This window comes from Gigantopelta aegis, chromosome 1, assembly GCF_016097555.1.
Source record: "Gigantopelta aegis isolate Gae_Host chromosome 1, Gae_host_genome, whole genome shotgun sequence".
In the NCBI taxonomy this organism is placed as follows: Eukaryota; Metazoa; Mollusca; class Gastropoda; order Neomphalida; family Peltospiridae; genus Gigantopelta; species Gigantopelta aegis.
In genome coordinates this window covers 2,654,501-2,675,759 of record NC_054699.1, presented here as the reverse complement: position 1 = coordinate 2,675,759, position 21,259 = coordinate 2,654,501, and the positions used below count along the sequence as shown (strand labels likewise).

At 36.8% G+C, this 21,259-nt stretch overlaps 1 protein-coding gene across 1 annotated transcript in view; it reads left to right on the top strand.

Moving 5' to 3' along the window:
• LOC121368544 (phosphatidylinositol 3,4,5-trisphosphate 5-phosphatase 2A-like) overlaps positions 1–21,259 on the top strand; it is a 117,014-nt gene that overhangs the window by 31,431 nt on the left and 64,324 nt on the right. The window contains exons 2-6 of the mRNA XM_041493284.1: positions 5,973–6,148; positions 9,370–9,433; positions 11,027–11,174; positions 14,935–15,085; positions 18,376–18,516. Coding sequence (XP_041349218.1) covers positions 6,024–6,148; positions 9,370–9,433; positions 11,027–11,174; positions 14,935–15,085; positions 18,376–18,516 — 629 coding nt within the window. The 5' untranslated portion in view covers positions 5,973–6,023. The remainder of the gene's footprint in view (positions 1–5,972; positions 6,149–9,369; positions 9,434–11,026; positions 11,175–14,934; positions 15,086–18,375; positions 18,517–21,259) is intronic.

Sequence of the window (21,259 nt, the reverse complement as noted above, 5' to 3'; positions counted from 1 at the left end):
CATTTCCAGTAATGTTCATTGCAACAGCCATGTTTTCAAACCTGTCAAGCCATCACATTCATCTCACGCCGGTACTGCCATCTAACGAAGTATCAAACACTGACAACATTGGAAAATTTTGCATTGACATTGTCTGTGACAAGATGAGTGGCTATCCTCGTCGCCAATGTAACATATGTGTGACTGATAATGGTCGATTATATTAGACATACAAATAAAAACCTTGCTGATTCCGGAATTTGATTTCTAACAATATTACACTGCCTGTCCTTACTCTTCAGGGTTATACATAGCAGAGTGTGAAAAGGGCCATTTTTTAGTTTTAAAAGGAATAGGACAAAGCAAAGTGGTAAAGCATTCATCTGATATGAGGTCAGTTTAGGATCGATCCCTGTTGGTGAGCCCATTAAGCTATTTCTCGTTCTTGCCAGTGCTTGCTGCGCAACTGGTGTACCAAAGGCTATGGTATGCTGCCTGTGAAATGCAGCTTTTAAAAGAGACCCGTGGGCTATTTCTAGTTTTAGCCAGTGCTCCACAACTGGTGTAACAAAAGCTGTGGTATGTACTATCCTGTCTGAAATGCAGCATTTAAAAGAGACCCTTGGGCTATTTCTAGTTTCAGCCAGTGTTCCACAACTGGTGTAACAAAAGCTGTGGTATGTACTATCCTGTATGTGAAATACAGCATTATAAAGAGCCCCTTGGACTATTTCTAGTTTCAGCCAGTGTTCCATAACTGGTGTACCAAAGGCTATGGTATATACTGTCCTAACTGGGATGTAATGCTACATATAATACGGCCAATCCCTTTGTACTAATTGAAAAGAGTAAAAAAAAAAGAGTAAAGGTTGTTTTATTTAACAACGCCAGTAGAGCACATTGATTTTTTATCTTATCATTGGCTATTGGACGTCAAACATATGGTCATTCTGACACTGTTTTTTAGAGGAAACCCGCTGTCGCCACATAGGCTACTCTTTTATGACAGGCAGCAAGGGATCTTTTATTTGCGCTTCTCACAGCAGGATAGCACAAACCATGGCCTTTGTTGAACCAGTTATGGATCACTGGTCGGTGCAAGTGGTTTACACCTACCCACTGAGCCTTGCGGTGCACTCGCTCAGGGTTGGAGTCGGTATCTGGATTAAAAATCCCATGCCTCGACTGGGATCCAAATCCAGTACCTACCAGCCTGTAGACTGATGGCCTAACCACAACACCAATGAGGCCGGTCTTGAAAAGAGTAGGTCATAGCATGGCAGCAGCAATTCATTTCCCATCTCTGTGGTCATTAACCATATATACGATGCCATATAACTGATATTAAAGTATGTTGAGTGTGTCATTGAATAAAACATTTCTTCCTTTTACCTTTTGGTTTCAAACTGCCCTGTTTGTCTAGCTGTAGAAAACAAAGGAAAGGAATGTTTGTTTAACAACACCTCAGCACATTTTAAACTACAGCCGTAGGCCTCGGATTTCATTCATGGAAATGATCATTGTTGGTAAAATCACAGAACCAAAATTTTGTTTCAACAAAAATAATATATATACATGTATATATAATTATTTTTTGAAACCAGTTTCCGATGGGATCCCATGATCACAAGGCACGGAACTGAAAAAGTGTATCCCTTGAAATTTGAAATCCTATGGCCTGAGCTGTTTGATCTGTTAACATATATGTAAGGCTTTGGATTGCCACAAAGGGTGTACCCAAAATAAGTATGACAAAAATTAGCAAGCCGAAATTCAAGTACAAACATTCTAACATCCAAACATTTTACCTAAAAAAAATCAGTGGAATGTTAAGCTGTAATTACATGAAAATAACTTGAATGTGTTCAACTGTTTACCGGCTGTTATTAACTAAGAAGACCTTTATGTGCCCGAATTAGTGTGACGTTAAGCCCTGTACATGTACAGTTAGTTTGACATTTGGTCGATATAGAACACGAGACGAAACCCATTGCTGCCAAATAGGCTACTCCTAATGATAATTCATTCATTCATTTGATCATTCATTCATTCGTTCGTTCATTCATTCATTCATTCATTCATTCATTCATTCATTTGTAGTTATTTTAATGCTGATATTCAATTAAGGCTCCAACATGCTATCCTGAGTATCTGGGCTGTCTGTTCAGGACAGTGGGTTTGTTATTAGTTGTTTGTGGTTAGTGAGAAAGAAGAGGGTGTTGTGGTCTTATACCTACCCAATGACTTGTTAAAACTCGTTCTGGGTGGTAGCCGTTCCGGCCTGCGAACCATGCACCTACCAGCCTTATAGCCGATGGCTTAACCACGACACCACTGAGGCAGTAATGGGTTTTTTATATGCACTTTCCCATAGATAGGAGAGTCCTTGATACAACAGCCATTGATGTACTCGGCACTGATTGCAATAGAAATAGAAAATGAGTCCACTAAGAGTGGCAGATTGTGGTGCCCGTCATGGGCTCTACCATGGAGTTATAACCCATCTATCTAGCTACTGAGAACATTATATTACTTTGTTCTTTTCTCATTCTTTTTTTACCACCACCCCCACCCCCTTTTCTTCCTAATTACTTTAGGATAAGTATGATCGTGTTCTCTGTGGAAACAATCATAACCCTACTTTTGAAAACCCTGTTTCTGTCTCCGAGTCCGATCCCTGGCTATATGCCAGAGATCAGACTTGGGATAGGTGTGTCCGAACTTTCATGAGATATGTGCATGTTAATATAGTTCTCCTCCTCCTGAAAACCCTGTTTCTATCCCTTGTGAGATCCCTGGCTATATGCCAGAGACCAGACTTGGGATAGACATTCCCGAACCTTTCATGAGATATGTGAATGTTAATATAGTTCCCCTCCGCCTGAAAACCCTGTTTCTATCCCGAGTCCAATCCCTGGCTATATGGCATAATATGCCAGAGACCAGACTTGGGATAGACATTCCCGAACCTTTCATGAGATATGTGCATGTTAATATAGTTCCCCTCCTCCTGAAAACCCTGTTTCTATCCCGAGTCCAATCCCTGGCTATATGGCATAATATGCCAGAGACCAGACTTGGGATAGACATTCCCGAACCTTTCATGAGATATGTGCATGTTAATATAGTTCCCCTCCTCCTGAAAACCCTGTTTCTATCCTGAGTCCAATCCCTGGCTATATGGCATAATATGCCAGAGACCAGACTTGGGATAGACATTCCCGAACCTTTCATGAGATATGTGCATGTTAATATAGTTCCCCTCCTCCTGAAAACCCTGTTTCTATCCCGAGTCCAATCCCTGGCTATATGGCATAATATGCCAGAGACCAGACTTGGGATAGACATTCCCGAACCTTTCATGAGATATGTGCATGTTAATATAGTTCCCCTCCTCCTGAAAACCCTGTTTCTATCCCGAGTCCAATCCCTGGCTATATGGCATAATATGCCAGAGACCAGACTTGGGATAGACATTCCCGAACCTTTCGTGGGATATGTGCATGTTAATATAGTTCTCCTCCTCCTGAAAACCCTGTTTCTATCCCAAGTCCAATCCCTGGCTATATGGCATAATATGCCAGAGACCAGACTTGGGATAGACATTCCCGAACCTTTCATGAGATATGTGCACATTAATATAGTTCTCCTCCTGAAAACCCTGTTTCTGTCTCCGAGTCCGATCCCTGGCTATATGGCATAATATGCCAGAGACTAGACTAGGGGATAGATGTTCCCGAACCTTTCATGGGATATGTGCACATTAATATGTCTTCCTCCTCAAAACCCTGCAAACGTTTGTGGATTTTTTCTCCCATGTGTCTTTTTTCATCCATTTCTTTTGGCACAGAAGTTAAACTCTACATCTGTCACTGAACTTGCTGAAAATCTTTTTTTAACAAAACAAAACTAAAAATCAATTTTTGTTACATGTTGATGAGACTTTCTCTCCAACTAATTACGACTCATTGCCTGACAGTTGTAATCTGAGATGTTTACTTCCCCATTGAGGGCAATTCAAACTGGACCAGTCATCCTGTTTTATTGGTTTGGTTTCCTGTAACATGAGCAGGCCCATAGGAACTTGTGGGGGGGGGGGGGGGGGGGGGGAGGGTGGTGACAAGCACCTCCACTCAAGGATGAACATATAACTTTACTGGTCCTACTCTATATAAAGATAAATAAAGATGGCTTGTGCTCCCTCACTAGAGACTGTAACTGTGCCCCCCCCCCCCCCCCCACACACACACACACACCAGATGTTGTTCCTTCAGGCCTAGTGGGTTGTTACAGCACTATACAATTGATTGGTTAAACACTACATCATCCTAATGACACTGTTCCATGAAATCCGATGGAAACTATACTGATGTAAAACAACCATCGACTCATCTGATAGGAACTAAAAAATCACTTCAGTTATTAATTGAAAGTTTGTATTTGTGTAATGACACCACTAGAGTATGTTGATTAATTAATCATTGGCTATTTGGTGTAGCCTCTGATGACTACATGTCAGAATTACCAAATGTTTGACATCCAATAGCCGATGATGAATAAATCAATATCCTCTAGTCGTGTTGTTAAAGGTACGGTCAACTCAAACAAGAGCCTTATGTGTTGGAAAGATGCATACCCGGACCACCAACACACACTGACACTTTAACAAATGAAAAACGCGTAATTTTAGAATTAATAAAAAACCATGATTATTCCTGCTAACTGGGGGCACCCATTTTGTTGCGTTTTTGTGACGTCCGGTGGTATAGCTTGGGGCGAAGTGACGTCAGCTCAGGTCCAACTTCTCTATTATGCACAGTGTAAACAAACGCTCTAATTTACGACAAGGCGCTTCGCTTTCATCAACCTGACTTGTAAAACAATATAAATGACTTGATAGTATAATAAACTATTTAACTAAATATATTTCAGTCTGCATCAATGTAACGAAATGGAGTTATAGTATTTTTTTCTTTCAAAAAATCCAAAGAAAAAATGCATATTATTAGGCCTATTGGTAGGATACGTTCGAGCAAAAACGACCAATCACGATACCCAAGTGATAATTTTCTTTTCTTTGGGACTACATAATTGGTCAGTTTTGTGATTTTAGATGGGAAAGTCTACTTAATCAAGGGTTTTACAGAATTACTTACAGTAATAAAGCAAGGCGGCTGGTAAAGTCCATTACGATTTGAGGTTATCACAAAATACCCTGTGATCTTAATAAAAGAGGCACGTCTTTTTAGTGTGTCTGGACAGAATGTCTGGGGACCATCTAAATATATACCTGCCAATCAAGAACCACAGGTACAGGCCACGGAAAGATCAGACCAATTAACCAAGAAAATACTCCGACTATTATTTCAGTACGTGGGTTAATTTATATACAAAACATAATACAGTTATTTCAACACTTTGACAATGGTGGTTTATTTTGTATTGAAAAATAAACCACATATACACGTTGCTGTGTTACTGTGATAGATATTATTACAAAACACTGCGATGCATCTGCAAAAATCAGTTCGAAGACGAATTCCTTTAAACAAAACAAACTTTTAACTATTTTTCTTTCAATTGTTTTGGGTTATTGTCTCACCCTTATAAAGTAAAAGGAGAGATATTGGGATTACTTTACCAAAGGAGGTGGCAAGGGCATCAACTTTTGCATTAAAGTTTAACGTTAAAGTTTCGCATTTAGATCAGTTTCTCACAAACTATAACTCCTAGATCAATGAAACTTGGTTTATAGTTGCACCTATGGATGATCATTACAGTACAACAAAAAGGTTTATGGTAGGCAAGACAATTATATATTAAATAATATCTTTATATACTTACCTTTTGTGACACTCAATAGCCGATATGTATTTTTATGATAGGGTGTCGTTAAACGTTCATTCATTCATTCATTCATTCATTCATTCATTCATAAATTCATTCATTCATTCATTCATTCAATTTTGTTGTATTCTTGTTTATTTTTTCAGATCACATGACAAGAAAAATGTAGGTGAGGGATCTTATCTTACAGGAACAGGATGTACCTACATAGAGGTATTTCTAGACTTCAAGCCGAAGAGCTCCTACTGACAGCAAGGGATGATGGGAGTTTCCTAGTACGTGACAGCGAATCTCTTCCTGGAGCTTATGTCCTCTGTCTGTTGTACGTATTTATATCAGTTACACCTCTGTCATCTCTTACTGGAGCCTATGTCCTCTGTCTGTTGTACTTATTTATATCAATTATACCTCTGTCATCTCTTCCTGGAGCCTATGTCCTCTGTCTGTTGTACTTATTTATATCAATTATACCTCTGTCATCTCTTCCTGGAGCCTATGTCCTCTGTCTGTTGTACGTATTTATATCAGTTACACCTCTGTCATCTCTTCCTGGAGCCTATGTCCTCTGTCTGTTGTATGTATTTATATCAATTATACCTGTCATCTCTTACTGGAGCCTATGTCCTCAGTTTGTTGTATGTATTTATATCAATTATACCTCTGTCATCTCTTACTGGAGCCTATGTCCTCTGTCTGTTGTACGTATTTATATTAGTTACACCTCTGTCATCTCTTACTGGAGCCTATGTCCTCTGTCTGTTGTACGTATTTATATCAGTTACACCTCTGTCATCTCTTACTGGAGCCTATGTCCTCTGTCTGTTGTACGTATTTATATCAATTATATCTCTGTCATCTCTTCCTGAAGCCTATGTCCTCTGTCTGTTGTACGTATTTATATCAGTTACACCTCTGTCATCTCTTCCTGGAGCCTATGTCCTCTGTTATTTAATGAGGTTAATAGAGTAGCAAAAGTTAATCTTCCCTGTTGCCTTTAGGTACAAACAAAAATAGAACTACAATACCAGGGTTGAAAATTAACATGAATACCATGGGCGCCAACAGGGTCATTTGAAGAAAAATCTTACTGGTCCTTTACAAAATTCAACTAGCCCTCCAATTATCACATTGGAAATTAACTGCACAGCTAAAATTAAAACTAGAGTGGGTTTTTTGTTGTTGAATGATAACTGTGTGCATTAAAGAAAACCGATGAATTGACGTTTAACTTCATAATGAATAAAGTAAAAATTCATATAAAAACATGTTATTAAGTTTTAAACCCATACCAACTCAAATAAAAATTGAAAAAGAAATCCAGTATAAATAAACCTGTTTCTCTACAAAGTTTCCATTAAATTAAACATATTAAATCTGATTTTCAATACAAGGTAAAAAATAATGCAGTAGAAACAGACTAAATGTAGAACTGCGCATGTTTTAGTAAACTAGTCTGGGAGTGGCAGTCCTCTTTGTGGTGATGCAAGAGGGGTGAAATTCCCAGCAAATGATTTCCTCGCGAGTGGCTGTTCTTCTAGATAGAAATCCATGGAATCACCCACTGTTTTGTCAAATGCCCATTCATTCTTTGTGCAGAGATATACGGCCCTGATCATGTATTACGGTTGTGTCATTTAGATTATCCCTTGATGTTCCATCAATTGCCTTAAAACTTGTATCACCAAAAAAAAGTTAACCTATGCAGTTTGATGGTAATTTGTAATGAATTTTTTTTTTAATTTACACTGCACTTTTACCCCAAATAAAATGTTATTTGAGACGGTATGGGTTTAAAACTTAATTAATTAATATGTTTTTATATGCATTTTATCTTTATTCATTATGTTGGCGCTGTTAAAATATAGAACATGTTCTATGTCTTCTGCTGCCAGGTCTGTAGTTCGCACCAACATACCGTAGTTACGGTGTGTTTTGTCACATTCCATTCAGTATCAGTGTGTTTCTTTTTTCAACTAGTACCATACTCGCCAGACTGCTAAGTTTCAACCCTGCAATACATACATGAACAGATGTCTTCTTTTATATAGTCATATACATAATATGTATTTGTTAATTTATTGTAATGAAAATGTCTTAAGTTGTAACTTTTTGTCTGTAGTCATACATCTGGTCTTTTTGTTATGTTAATAAACATTTCATTATATGAACACTATTTGTCAGACCGGCATCGGTGGCGTCATGGTTAGGCCATCGGTCTACAGGCTGGTAGGTACTGGGTTTCGGATCCCAGTCGAGGCATGGGATTTTTAATCCAGATACTGACTCCAAACCCTGAGTGAGTGCTCCGCAAGGCTCAATGGGTAGGTGTAAACCACTTGCACCGACCAGTGATCCATAACTGGTTCAACAAAGGCCATGGTTTAGCGCAAATAAAAGATCCCTTGCTGCTGATCGGAAAGAGTAGCCCATGTAGTGGTGACAACGGGTTTTCCTCTCAAAATCTGTGTGGTCCTTAACCATATGTCTGACGCCATATAACCGTAAATAAAATGTGTTGAGTGCGTTGTTAAATAAAACATTTCTTTCTTTCTATTTGTCAGAAAATGTTTTCCTTGACATGAATATCGGTGAATGATCTGCATACTTACATTTATGTACAGCATAAAGAGAATAGGTCATAGTATTGAGCCCTGTGGAACACCATAAATAGGCTCAAATTTTAATACTTCCATTCATATTGTGACTTGCTGCATTCTCTTACTTAAATAAGAATGGAACAAGTCAAATCCGTAAATGTTATACTTTTGGTACACAATTGAATGGCCCACATACTAAAAAATATTGCTCTGTTTATGTTCCATTCATTTCAGTTAATATATGAATAAGTGCAGTTTGGCATGAATAAATAGAATATGACTAGAAGTCAAGATATTGTATTGCACTGTAAGAATTGCATTGGGTTGTATGATCTGTCTTTCTCGATGGACCTGTTGGGTTTTCTCCCATTCTGGCCAATGTTTCTTGACTGGTGCATCGAAGATTGTACTATACATGTATATTTAAAAGTTATTAGAATTGTACCTTTGCCTCTTAATTTTGGGCTCGACATAGTTCAGTGGTAAAGCACTTGCTTGATGCATGGTCAGTCAAGGATCGATCCCTGTTGGCGTGCCCATTGGGATATTTCTCATTCCAGTCAGTGCACCACGACTAGTATAGCAAAGACTGTGGTATGTACTACCCTGTCTGTGGGATTGTGCATATAAAAGATCCCTTGCTACTAATGGAAAAAATGTAGTGGGTTTCCTCTCTAAGACTATATGTCAAAATTACCAAATGTTTGACATCCAATAGTCGATGATTAGTAAATGAATGTGCTCTAGAACTGTTAATAAACAAAACAAACTTTAAAAAGCATTTTTATAATTTATCAAACTCATTTGAAATATGTACTCTATTCTTATCACTTTTGCCTTGGGAAATCAAGTAATTTACAAAATTGTGTCCTAGTCATAAATTGTATATAGCACACATTACCATGCAATAATCACAGTATCAAATAATGAGAGTTTCATTTTGCAGGTGGCAATCTCGTGTGCATCAATATAGGATTTTAACACAGAAAGATGGAAAATTGTCAGTGCAGGTAGGACAAAGAAGAGATACATGTATATTAGTTAATACATTTTTTAAATTTATTTAAGCAATGTCAACATACATTTTTAAAGGTAAAATTAAACTTTCAGTAGTTAATTTTGAATTGTTTGTATTCTTAGTAAAATATTTTAAAATATCCAGCTATAAAGTTCTAAATTGCATGTAGTTGAGGTACATGTAGTGCTGTAAAGTAACCAAGTATAAATTCTTAAAGGGACGGTCCTGAGTTTGATTCCATTGTAAGACATTTTCCACTAACAGACTGTTTGATGACTAAAATTAAATATTAAATATATTTTATTGTTTTTGATGACTGAAATTAAATATTAAATATATTTTATTGTTTTTGATGACTGAAATTAAATATTAAATACCAGTATATTTTGTTGTTTTTGATGATTAAAATTAAATATTAAATATGTTTTGTTGTTTTTGATGACTAAAATTAAATATTAAATATATTTTCTTGTTTTTGATGACTAAAATTAAATATTAAATATATTTTGTTGTTTTTGATGACTGAAATTAAATATTAAATACTAGTATATTTTGTTGTTTTTGATGACTAAAATTAAATATTAAATATATTTTATTGTTTTTGATGACTAAAATTAAATATTAAATATATTTTATTGTTTTTGATGACTGAAATTAAATATTAAATACTAGTATATTTTGTTGTTTTTGATGATTAAAATTAAATATTAAATATGTTTTGTTGTTTTTGATGACTAAAATTAAATATTAAATATATTTTGTTGTTTTTGATGACTGAAATTAAATATTAAATATATTTTCTTGTTTTTGATGACTGAAATTAAATATTAAATATATTTTCTTGTTTTTGATGACTGAAATTAAATATTAAATACTAGTATATTTTGTTGTTTTTGATGACTAAAATTAAATACTAAATATATTTTGTTGTTTTTGATGACTAAAATTAAATATTAAATATATTTTGTTGTTTTTGATGATTAAAATTAAATACTAGTATTAAATATATTTTCTTTAGACTATCAGTACCTGTATAAACAAGGTGCTTGTTGTCATCCTAATGTTTGTAGTAGCAGCCAGTGTATGTAATGTTGTGTTTGTTTCAGTCCGAGGGTAAGTCCAGCTAGTGTATGTAATGTTGTGTTTGTTTCAGTCCGAGGGTAAAGTCCAGCCAGTGTATGTAATGTTGTGTTTGTTTCAGTCCGAGGGTAAAGTCCAGCTAGTGTATGTAATGTTGTGTTTGTTTCAGTCCGAGGGTAAAGTCCAGCCAGTGTATGTAATGTTGTGTTTGTTTCAGTCCGAGGGTAAAGTCCAGCTAGTGTATGTAATGTTGTGTTTGTTTCAGTCCGAGGGTAAAGTCCAGCCAGTGTATGTAATGTTGTGTTTGTTTCAGTCCGAGGGTAAAGTCCAGCTAGTGTATGTAATGTTGTGTTTGTTTCAGTCCGAGGGTAAAGTCCAGCTAGTGTATGTAATGTTGTGTTTGTTTCAGTCCGAGGGTAAAGTCCAGCTAGTGTATGTAATGTTGTGTTTGTTTCAGTCCGAGGGTAAAGTCCAGCTAGTGTATGTAATGTTGTGTTTGTTTCAGTCCGAGGGTAAAGTCCAGCCAGTCCGATACAATGACATCGATGAGCTGGTTCAGGGTTACTTGCAGCGAGGAGAGCAGAATGGACTGGTCGGCCCGTTACGGAAACCAGTCATGCCAGAGAAACATGACATTGCTGAGATTGACTCTGGTACAGTTATAATGTCAATAAACATTCTGATATGGTTATATTGTCAGTAAACATTCTGGTATGGTTATCATGTCAATAAACATTCTGTTACGGTTATAATGTCAGTAAACATTCTGATATGGTTATAATGTTAATAAACATTCTGGTATGGTTATAATGTTAATAAACATTCTGGTATGGTTATAATGTCAGTATACATTCTTATATGGTTATAATGTCAATAAACATTCTGGTATGGTTATAATGTCAGTAAACATTATGGTACAGTTATAATGTCTAAACATTCTTGTATGGTTATAATGCCAATAAACATTCTCGTATGGTTATAATGTCAATAAACATTTTCGTATGGTTATAATGTCAATAAACATTCTGATATGGTTATAATGTTAATAAACATTCTCCTATGGTTACAATGTCAGTAAACATTCTGATATGGTTATAATGTCAATAAACATTCTCGTATAGTTATATTGTCAATAAACATTCTCGTATGGTTATATTGTCAATAAACATTCTGATATGGTTATATTGTCAATAAACATTCTGATATGGTTATATTGTCATTAAACATTCTGATATGGTTATATTGTCAATAAACATTCTCGTATGGTTATATTATCAATAAACATTCTTGTATGGTTATAATGTCAATAAACATTCTCATATGGTTATGTCAATAAACATTCTCATATGGTTATATCAATAAACATTCTCTTATTGTTATAATGTCATTAAACATTCTGATATGGTTATAATGTCATTAAACATTCTGATATGGTTATAATGTCATTAAACATTCTGATATGGTTATAATGTCATTAAACATTCTGATATGGTTATATTGTCAATAAACATTCTGATATGGTTATATTGTCATTAAACATTCTGATATGGTTATATTGTCAATAAACATTCTCGTATGGTTATATTATCAATAAACATTCTTGTATGGTTATAATGTCAATAAACATTCTCATATGGTTATGTCAATAAACATTCTCATATGGTTATATCAATAAACATTCTCTTATTGTTATAATGTCATTAAACATTCTGATATGGTTATAATGTCATTAAACATTCTGATATGGTTATATTGTCAATAAACATTTTACTATAGTTATAACAGTAAACATTCTGGTATGGTTATACAGGGCACAATATTTCACGCAAACCACCATTCTGTTCGCGTGTCAGTTACGCAAAATTAAATTTACACGAACCGCAAACTGGTTACGTCATGACCTGTAAACGTTCAGAAATTAAAACTTGCAAACTTCACGATTACAGGACGTTTATTCACGCAGACATACTACTAGTATTTCGACAAGTGTTTTAGGCTGAATTTTAGATACTTGATGCACAGCAAATCAGTAAACAGCGTTATATTTCAACAGTTGTAATTTGCAACCAGTTAAAGTAAATGTTCAGTATAGAGTCGAGCCGAAAGTTTTTTAAAAATGTGCTCAGACCGCTGGGGACGGCTAAATTATCTGCTGCTATTTTATGCCTATAATTTTACACATGTTAAAAACAGTTTTAACGTAAACAGGAATCCAAAAGTGTCATAAATTTTTTAAAATACTAACATCGTATAATGAGCTTTAAAAAAACAAACATTTGGAACGTCACTGTAGTATAGAAGTACCATAGATAAAGTGAAAGTAGCATAGCCACCACAAAACGCAAAAAGGAATCCCTCCAAATGATTATGTATATATTTCAAAGGCGTAGCGCCCATTACGCACAGTACGCATGTGTGTAATGCAAAAACAATATCCAGGAATAGGTCGAGGCTGTCTGTAATTGTTCTATAAAATATCCTCTTAAAATTGACTCGAAAAAAAGATTACAAAAAAAAAAAAAAAAAAGTCTCCAAAAAGCTCCCCAAATATTCCCGCTCGGGCTCGCCTTTGATGTACATAATGCTAAGAAAATTTCTGGCTACGCCCCTGTATTTTGTTTCAGTACTGGGGCTGATATTCAGCTCTTTTATAATATTGTTAACTTTAGCAAACATTAAAGACATTTTTTTTTTTTTTTAAATGTTTTCTTTTGTATTTGTTTTAACTTAGTTTCAGCTAAAAACTATGTATTTAAAATATAATTTCAATGTAATTTTGAGGTAACCAATCAGGTAACCCATGGGTTACGCAAATATAATTCACATAACCGAACAATTAGTTACCTAGGTAAAAACCACGTGAACCGACTTCTGGTTCCCGCAGATTTCGAAATATTGTCCCCTGTTATATTTTCAATAGACATTCTAAAATACATTGTCATGTATTTATAACAGTAAACATTCTGATATGGTCAGTAAACATTCTGGTTTGGCTATTTTGTCAGTAAACATTCTGGTATTGTTATATCAATAAACATTGGTATGACAGTAAACAACCTTGTATGGTTATAACAGTAAACATTCTGGTATGGCTATAATGTCAATAAACATTCTGGCCTGGCAGTAAACAGTCGATTATGATAGTAATGGTTATAAGCATTCTGATATAATAGTAAACTAGAAGAGGGCCTCGTAAGTTGTCAACCTTCCTGTGATGTGTAAGCCATGTAAATATTCTGGTATGGTTATAATAGTAAACATTGTGGCATGGTTATAATAGTAAACATTCTGGTATGGTTATAACAGTCAACATTCTGGTGTGATTATAATAGTAAACATTTATGCATAGTTATAACAATATTAAGTCTGGTATGGTTATATTGTCAGTAAACATTCTTATATGGTTATAATGTCAATAAACATTCTGTATGATTATAATGTCAATAACAATTCTGGTATGGTTATAATAGTAAACATTTATGCATGGTTATAACAATATTAAGTCTGGTATGGTTATATTGTCAGTAAACATTCTGGTATGGTTATATTGTCAGTAAACATTCTTGTATGGTTATAATGTCAATAAACATTCTGGTATGATTATAATGTCAATAAACATTCTGGTGTGGTTATAATAGTAAACATTTATGCATGGTTATAACAATATTAAGTCTGGTATGGTTATATTGTCAGTAAACATTCTTGTATGGTTATAATGTTAAACATTCTGGTATGATTATAATAGTAAGCATTTTGGTTGGTTTTTAACTAAATATTTTAGTTGGTTATAACAGGAAAGACTGATATAGTTATAACAGCAAACATTCTGGTATAGTTATAACAGTAAACACTCTGAGGTCATATTCTCAAAACGATATAAGTCAAGAATTGCAAGTAAAAGTAAATCTGCCAATGAAGAGATATTTACAAAGAAAGTATAAATGTATTTTGTGTGTAAATTTAGTCAAGAACTTAATAACGCTACCATGCAGCTACAAGTATTGGCATATGTCGAGTCGTACCTCTGAAGAATTGGTCATATATTGAACTCCCAGTATCTCAAGTTAGTTTAAGGGTCAACATAAGACATGAACCGACATTCAGGTTATGTGATTGGAAAAATACAGAGAATAGCCTTCAATTTGAAAAACAACAACAATTATTTAAAAAAAAAATTTTTTAAATAAATAAATGAAAACAAAGCATACAACATATTTCTATATAATGAATTGTATAACCATGGAGAAGTTTCTTAATTTTAACGAGGAGTCATAAAATTAGCCTATCGTAAGCTATAAATTAACATATTCTGTTTTTGACGTAACCTGTTGTTGTGTCAGTTTCTTATCTCAAGGCTTGTATTCGGTTTGGTCCCTTGACACGTGAAGATAATGAATTTTGACTGTGTTTCAGATGATGAAATATTTGAAGATGTCGGAGACATGTCCCCCGACATTGAGGAATCGTCACTTCCCAATGGTGGAGCAGCTGGAAATGAGAAATGTTTCACCAGATCTTTCAAGTACAGCTACCTGTCCAGCTTTGCACGGCTTGATCTGTCCTGGTAATTCTTATTACTTTTTTTTTTTTAACTTTAAAGGCATACTGTCGCAAATTTAAGGACCTTATTTCTCTAAAAATGGATAATAAATAGAAATTACATTAATTGTTGGAAACCAAATCTAGCTATTGCATCACCTTAACTGAACCATGATGGAGTAAAATCCATGTCAACCCTCTCAGCAATTTTAATTTTTGAAATATCATTAATAAATGGAGTATGGTGGTTATGAAGATGGTTGAATAAAGTACATTTAGGGACAAATCAAATTATTTTTGCTCAGGCAATACTTTGTTAGACCATTAGATAGGTCAGTGAACTGTGACAATATGCCTTTAATATAAGGTGATGTTTTGTTAAGACATTTAAAATATATACTCTGTCAAAAAAGAAACGCATAGGTGAAATATTCATGGAATTGTCTCTTTAATACCAAGTGGCATAATTTCATTATTTATGATCGTATGACAGTAAAATTCGACATGAGTATGTGACAATGTTCTTGCTATCGACTGACGGTAGTGGAAGCGTTTTCGTCACCAAGCAGCATCGCATAAGGGCACTGAAATCAGTACCTTGTGTGGCTACCAGCAGCAGCAATCACTGTGCGACATCTCCTTGGCATAGACTGAATGAGTCTCGGAATCCTAGCCCATTCTTTCTGCAGTGCATGTGACAGTTGCGGAAGCTTCTGAGGCTCCGGGTCACGCTGGCATACACGTCTGTCCAGTTCGTCCCTTTCAATGGGGTTGAGATCTGGTGATCTTGATGGCCATGTCAGCACATTAATGTTTTCATTCTGTAGGAAATCCATTGTTGCATGTGCTGTATGCAGCCTGGCATTGTCCTGCTGAAAGAGTTTTCTCTGTTGATCCAAAATGGGAAGCATACGACGGCGAAGAATTTCATCCTGGTAGCGTACAGCTGTCAGGTTACCTTGTACGAACACAAGTTCACTTCTGTAAACACGTTGTCGTCCATCACGTTACTGTAGAAGGAAATGTGACTGGTCGCTGAACAATACTCGCCGCCAGTTTCCCCAAGTTCCACTCCTATACATTCGTGCTCCAGCGAACACGTAAATGTCGATGTTGAGGTCGCAGGACGGGGCGAACATACAGTCTCCTAGCCCGTAAAGCAGCTTCTCGAAGTCGGTTCCGAATGGTTTGTGCAGACACCCGTCTTAAACCAGGTATAAGTCCAGCAGTGTTCGTTGCTGTGGCAGTTCAGTGACACAAGTGCAGAACCCGGATGTAGCGATCTTGTGCTGCAGTTGTTATGCGAGGTCTTCCACTGCTGGACCGGTCTTCAGCTGATTGAAACTGCTGGTATCTGTCCCAGAGACGTGAAATAGTGCTCTGATGGACATTCATGTGGCGTGCAACTGCTGACTGCAATTTACGTAACTGGAGGCGGCCTATTGCAATATTTCGATTCGGCAGGTTTAGTCTTGGCAATTGTCGCACAAGGTGCATTAAGTTTGTTTTAGGGTGCATTTGGGCATGCTGTCCCATTCCAGGCACACTTTGTTCAATTATATTCCTACTAACATCACTCCTACTCGAGCTGTGCTACAATGCAGTTGTGTTTAGCAAACGTCGAGGTTTCTCTCCCCCACCAACCTTGGGGCTGTGTTGCGCGAGCTTGGCTGTTTGGCCAAGTATCACATTGAACACAATGGGAGCATGGCTGTTGTCACCCTTTATGATGGTGACAATAGACAGAAGAGATCGGGAAGTAGGAGGAGACAGCGTCCCATGGCGGTTCAGGGGGGACCATAACCGGGCGGCTCAACCACCAGGGGCGGTCCCTCCAGCTTCACAGAAGAAGACAAGACCAGCAGGGGCGGTTCAGGGGGCATAAAAACCGGCAGCTCAACTGCCGGCAGCAGTCCCTTCTGCGTCACCGCCCCCCCACGACTTGGAAGCAGCAGATGCCAGGAGCAGCAAAGGGGAGGCTAAAGCTGTCGGCTAAACTGGCAGTGACTGGACCCCCACCCTGCAGCATCAGCACCAATGGAGACTGGAAAAGTGATGTCCGCACCAACCAGTCCACCGGTGCGTCCACAAGTTGTTGCGACAGCTGCTACAGAGCGTGACACCAAGAAGAGGGAGGAGTCGGTCCAGGACTTGTCCGACACAAAGCCCATGACTTGGCAGATCGCCCGTAACAAGCTTCCTAGACGGTACGCGAGTGTGTGAAGGGGGAGTTCACTGCAACCTCTCAACTACCAGGCCCCTTCGTCACCAAGAGCTGGAGACCAACACCGTCTGGTCAAGGGCGGTACCGGTTCCAATATGTCGAGGGAAGTCGCACCTTCTACCTGACTGCGGAGTGGAACGGGATGTACCGGCAAGGCTTGCTGAAGGCCAACATGGATAATTCAATCATCCAGTGGATTATCAAGCTGATACTTCCGGAAGAATACTCAGCACTACTTCGGGGAGAGTGTTACATCGACCTGCCCCATTTCTTCTCGAGGTTCCGAGCCAATCATCCCATCAACCCGATACAATCCTAATTTGATGTTTGGTCTAACTTATGAATATTGTATATATAACTTCTGGAAAAGTTGCTGAACTTTATGTTATGTATAATCATGTACGTTATAAAAACGTGTGATACTTGCATACCATATCGATATATAGGACTTCTCCCTATACTTGTAAATGTGTATCAAAGTACAGATAATATCACTAATGATCTCAACCAATGATCTCAGGTACAAAATACAAAATAGTAACCATACAGTATTGTACATACAGATATATGTTTACCGGTACTTCAAACTGATCTTCATGTAAAGAAGAAGATGTCATCTTCTAAATTCTTTAAAACAAACAACACAAACAGCATGTCAACTTTTACTTCCGCGTTTACATGTGACGTCAAACTTTGAGTCGCATTTACTCTAAGTTGTAGGTTTTCGCGTGATGGCTCATATATCTACATGTTATTATATAGATGAATGGTGAAGCAGCCATATTTCTCTTCTTTTTTTTTATTTTTTTTTATTTACATTAATTTACATTTATTTATTTATTTATTATTATTATTATTATTATTTTTTTTTTATTATTTTTTTTTTTTTACAACATTTATTTATTTACATTTATTTATTTATTTACATTTATTTATTTACATTTATTTATTTACATTTATTTATTTACTTACTTATTTACTTATTTATTTATTTATTTATTTAAAAAATGTTTTGTTTTTGAAGGGTTTTTTTTTAAAATTATTTCTTTACTTATTTATTTATTTATTTTTATTTATTTATTTATTTGCAGCTGTGACGGTGCCTTCGTAGACTCTCTGAAGAAGTACATAGACAGTGGGTTGGAGAAAGATGCCACGAAATACCAGAAGGGCGATGAAGGGATGCCGGAGTTTCAGCATCTGATACAGGCGGCAGGGAAAGGGCTGCAGAGGTATTGGGTCTCACTGGCACTGGCACGGCAGAGCAGGGGGTCTTGGTGGTGGTGGTGGTGGGGGGGGGGGGGGGTTTATAATAATTCTGAATCTAATATATTATTGGTAGTAAAGTAAATCTTAAGACAGAGTCCAGCCAGTGCTCCACAGCTGGTGTAACAAAAGCCGTAGTATGTGCTATCCTGTTTATGGGATGATACATATAAAAGATCCCTTGCTGCTAATTGAAAAGAGTAGTCCATGAAGTGGCGACAGTAGGTTTTCTCTCTCAATATCTTTGTGGTCCTTAACCATATGTCCGATGCCATATAACCTTAAGACAGATGAATTTTACTTGTAGAATGCAGGTAATTACATTTCAAGACATCTAGTTTTTACAATTTTACAGGAGAGCATATCCCTCTAACCTCCTAGAAACTTTGCGTTGTGTCCTCGATCTCAGTCAGCCCTCTCCACCAATGTCTACAAGCTTCCACCAAGCCTGTGTCACTGAAAGCACCATTTCAATAGAGTGATCTTCAACTCACCTTGATCACTCTTCTGAAATTCAACATGCTCTAGTGGTGTCGTTAAACAAAACAAACATATATTTCTTCGGAAATGGTTTTAGGTGAGCAGTTACATGAAGTTTCAAAGAAAAAAATAATTACTTTTTTTTATTGCAAAGTCATCACTTTGCTGCTGTCCTAAAACGTTCATTGAGAGGATTGCGAGAGAAGACTCGTATTTCCTGGAGGAGTCTGGTATGCGAGAGACGACTCATATTTCCTGGAGGAGTCTGGTACTGAAAAGTGTCACAACTGAGAGGATTGCAAGAGACGACTCGTATTTCCTGGAGGAGTCTGGTACTGAAAAGTGTCACAACTGAGAGGATTGCAAGAGACGACTCGTATTTCCTGGAGGAGTCTGGTACTGAAAAGTGTCACAACTGAGAGGATTGCGAGAGACGACTCGTATTTCCTGGAGGAGTCTGGTACTGAAAAGTGTCACAACTGAGAGGATTGCGAGAGACGACTCGTATTTCCTGGAGGAGTCTGGTACTGAAAAGTGTCACAACTGAGAGGATTGCGAGAGACGACTCGTATTTCCTGGAGGAGTCTGGTACTGAAAAGTGTCACAACTAACAATTGAAAACAATGTGTTATTCAGCATTTCCTTTTTATACACCCGTGTTGTGGTATGGTGTTGTCCATCAATATGTACATCTGTCCTTAAACTTTTCATTTCCGGACATATCTTGCTTGTCAATTCATATAGGATCATCAAACCTTGAATGCATGTTCAACTTGAGATAGCGGTTTGTTGTGTACCATAACTAGGTCACCGTGACCTACTTTTCACGTATTACTGCACTTAAGGGGGCGGGATTTAGCTCGGTCGGTTCAGTGCTCGCTTGAGGTGTTTGCGTCACAGGATCGAATCACTTCAGTGGATCCATTCAACTGATTAGGTTTTTTTCTCATTCCAACCAGTGCATCACAACTGGTTAAAGGCTGTGGTATATGCTTTTTTTTCTGTGGAAAAGTGCATATAACAGATTCCTTGCTGCATTAGGAAAAATGTAGCGGGTTTTGTCTGATGACTATGTGTCAGAATGACCATATATTTGACATCCAATGCCAATGACTAATACATCAATGTGCTCAAGTGGTGTCAGAATTACCATATATTTGACATTCAACAGCCAATGACTAATGCATCAATGTGCTCAGTGGTGTCAGAATTACCATATATTTGACATTCAACAGCCAATGACTAATACATCAATGTGCTCAAGTGGTGTCATTGAACAAAACAAAAACATTTTCTCTTCTTCTCTTCTTTTTTTTTTTTTACTGCACATTAAAGGAAATCTTTGTCCAGGTCTTGCTGATCAATTCATAGAGGATCATCAAAAGTTGCATGCAAGTACAACTTGAGATGGCTGTGTGTTGTGGACCATAAGTAGGTCACCAGGACCTACTTTTGATGCATTAGTGTACATATGGAAAATCTTTGTCTAGGTCATATCTTGTTTATCAATTCATATAATATAATATATGATCATTAAAGCATGCATGCAAATACATCTTAGGATAGTGGTGTGTTTTGTGCCATAACTAGGTCACTGCGACCTACTTTAGATGGATAAATCATGTACCTCATCGGTACTCTTGTTCATCATTTGTCAGACCAAGGGAATGGGTGGAACACTCGCCTGGGGTGTAATTTTGAGTAATATGCTCAATCCCCCTCATGGCTGGTATGTCAAAAATCATGGTATGTGCTGTTCTGTATCAAATAAAGTGACTTTGTTAAATGACTGTTAGATGTCTAACATTTGATCATTCTGACATAAGGTCACAGAGAAAACCTGCTACAATTTTAAATTAGCAGCGAGGGATCTTTTATATGCACTTTCCCACAGACAGGACAGCACATTCCACAACCTTTGATATATCAATCATGAAAAAAAAACAATAAACCACATAATGTGACCACCAATGAGGTTTGATCCTATCATGAAAGAACCTCGGGCGAACGCTCAACCAACCGAGCATAATCTGACCCCTGTATCTACATAACATATTTATGAGTGCATTAAAGAGAGGGTCAACTCAGATATGAGCCTAATATGTTGGAAGGATGCATACCCGGATGACCAACACATACTGACACTTTAAGAAATGAAAAACGCGTAATTTTACAGTTAATAAAAACACATGATTATTCCTGCAAACTGGGGGCAGGTATTTTCTTTTG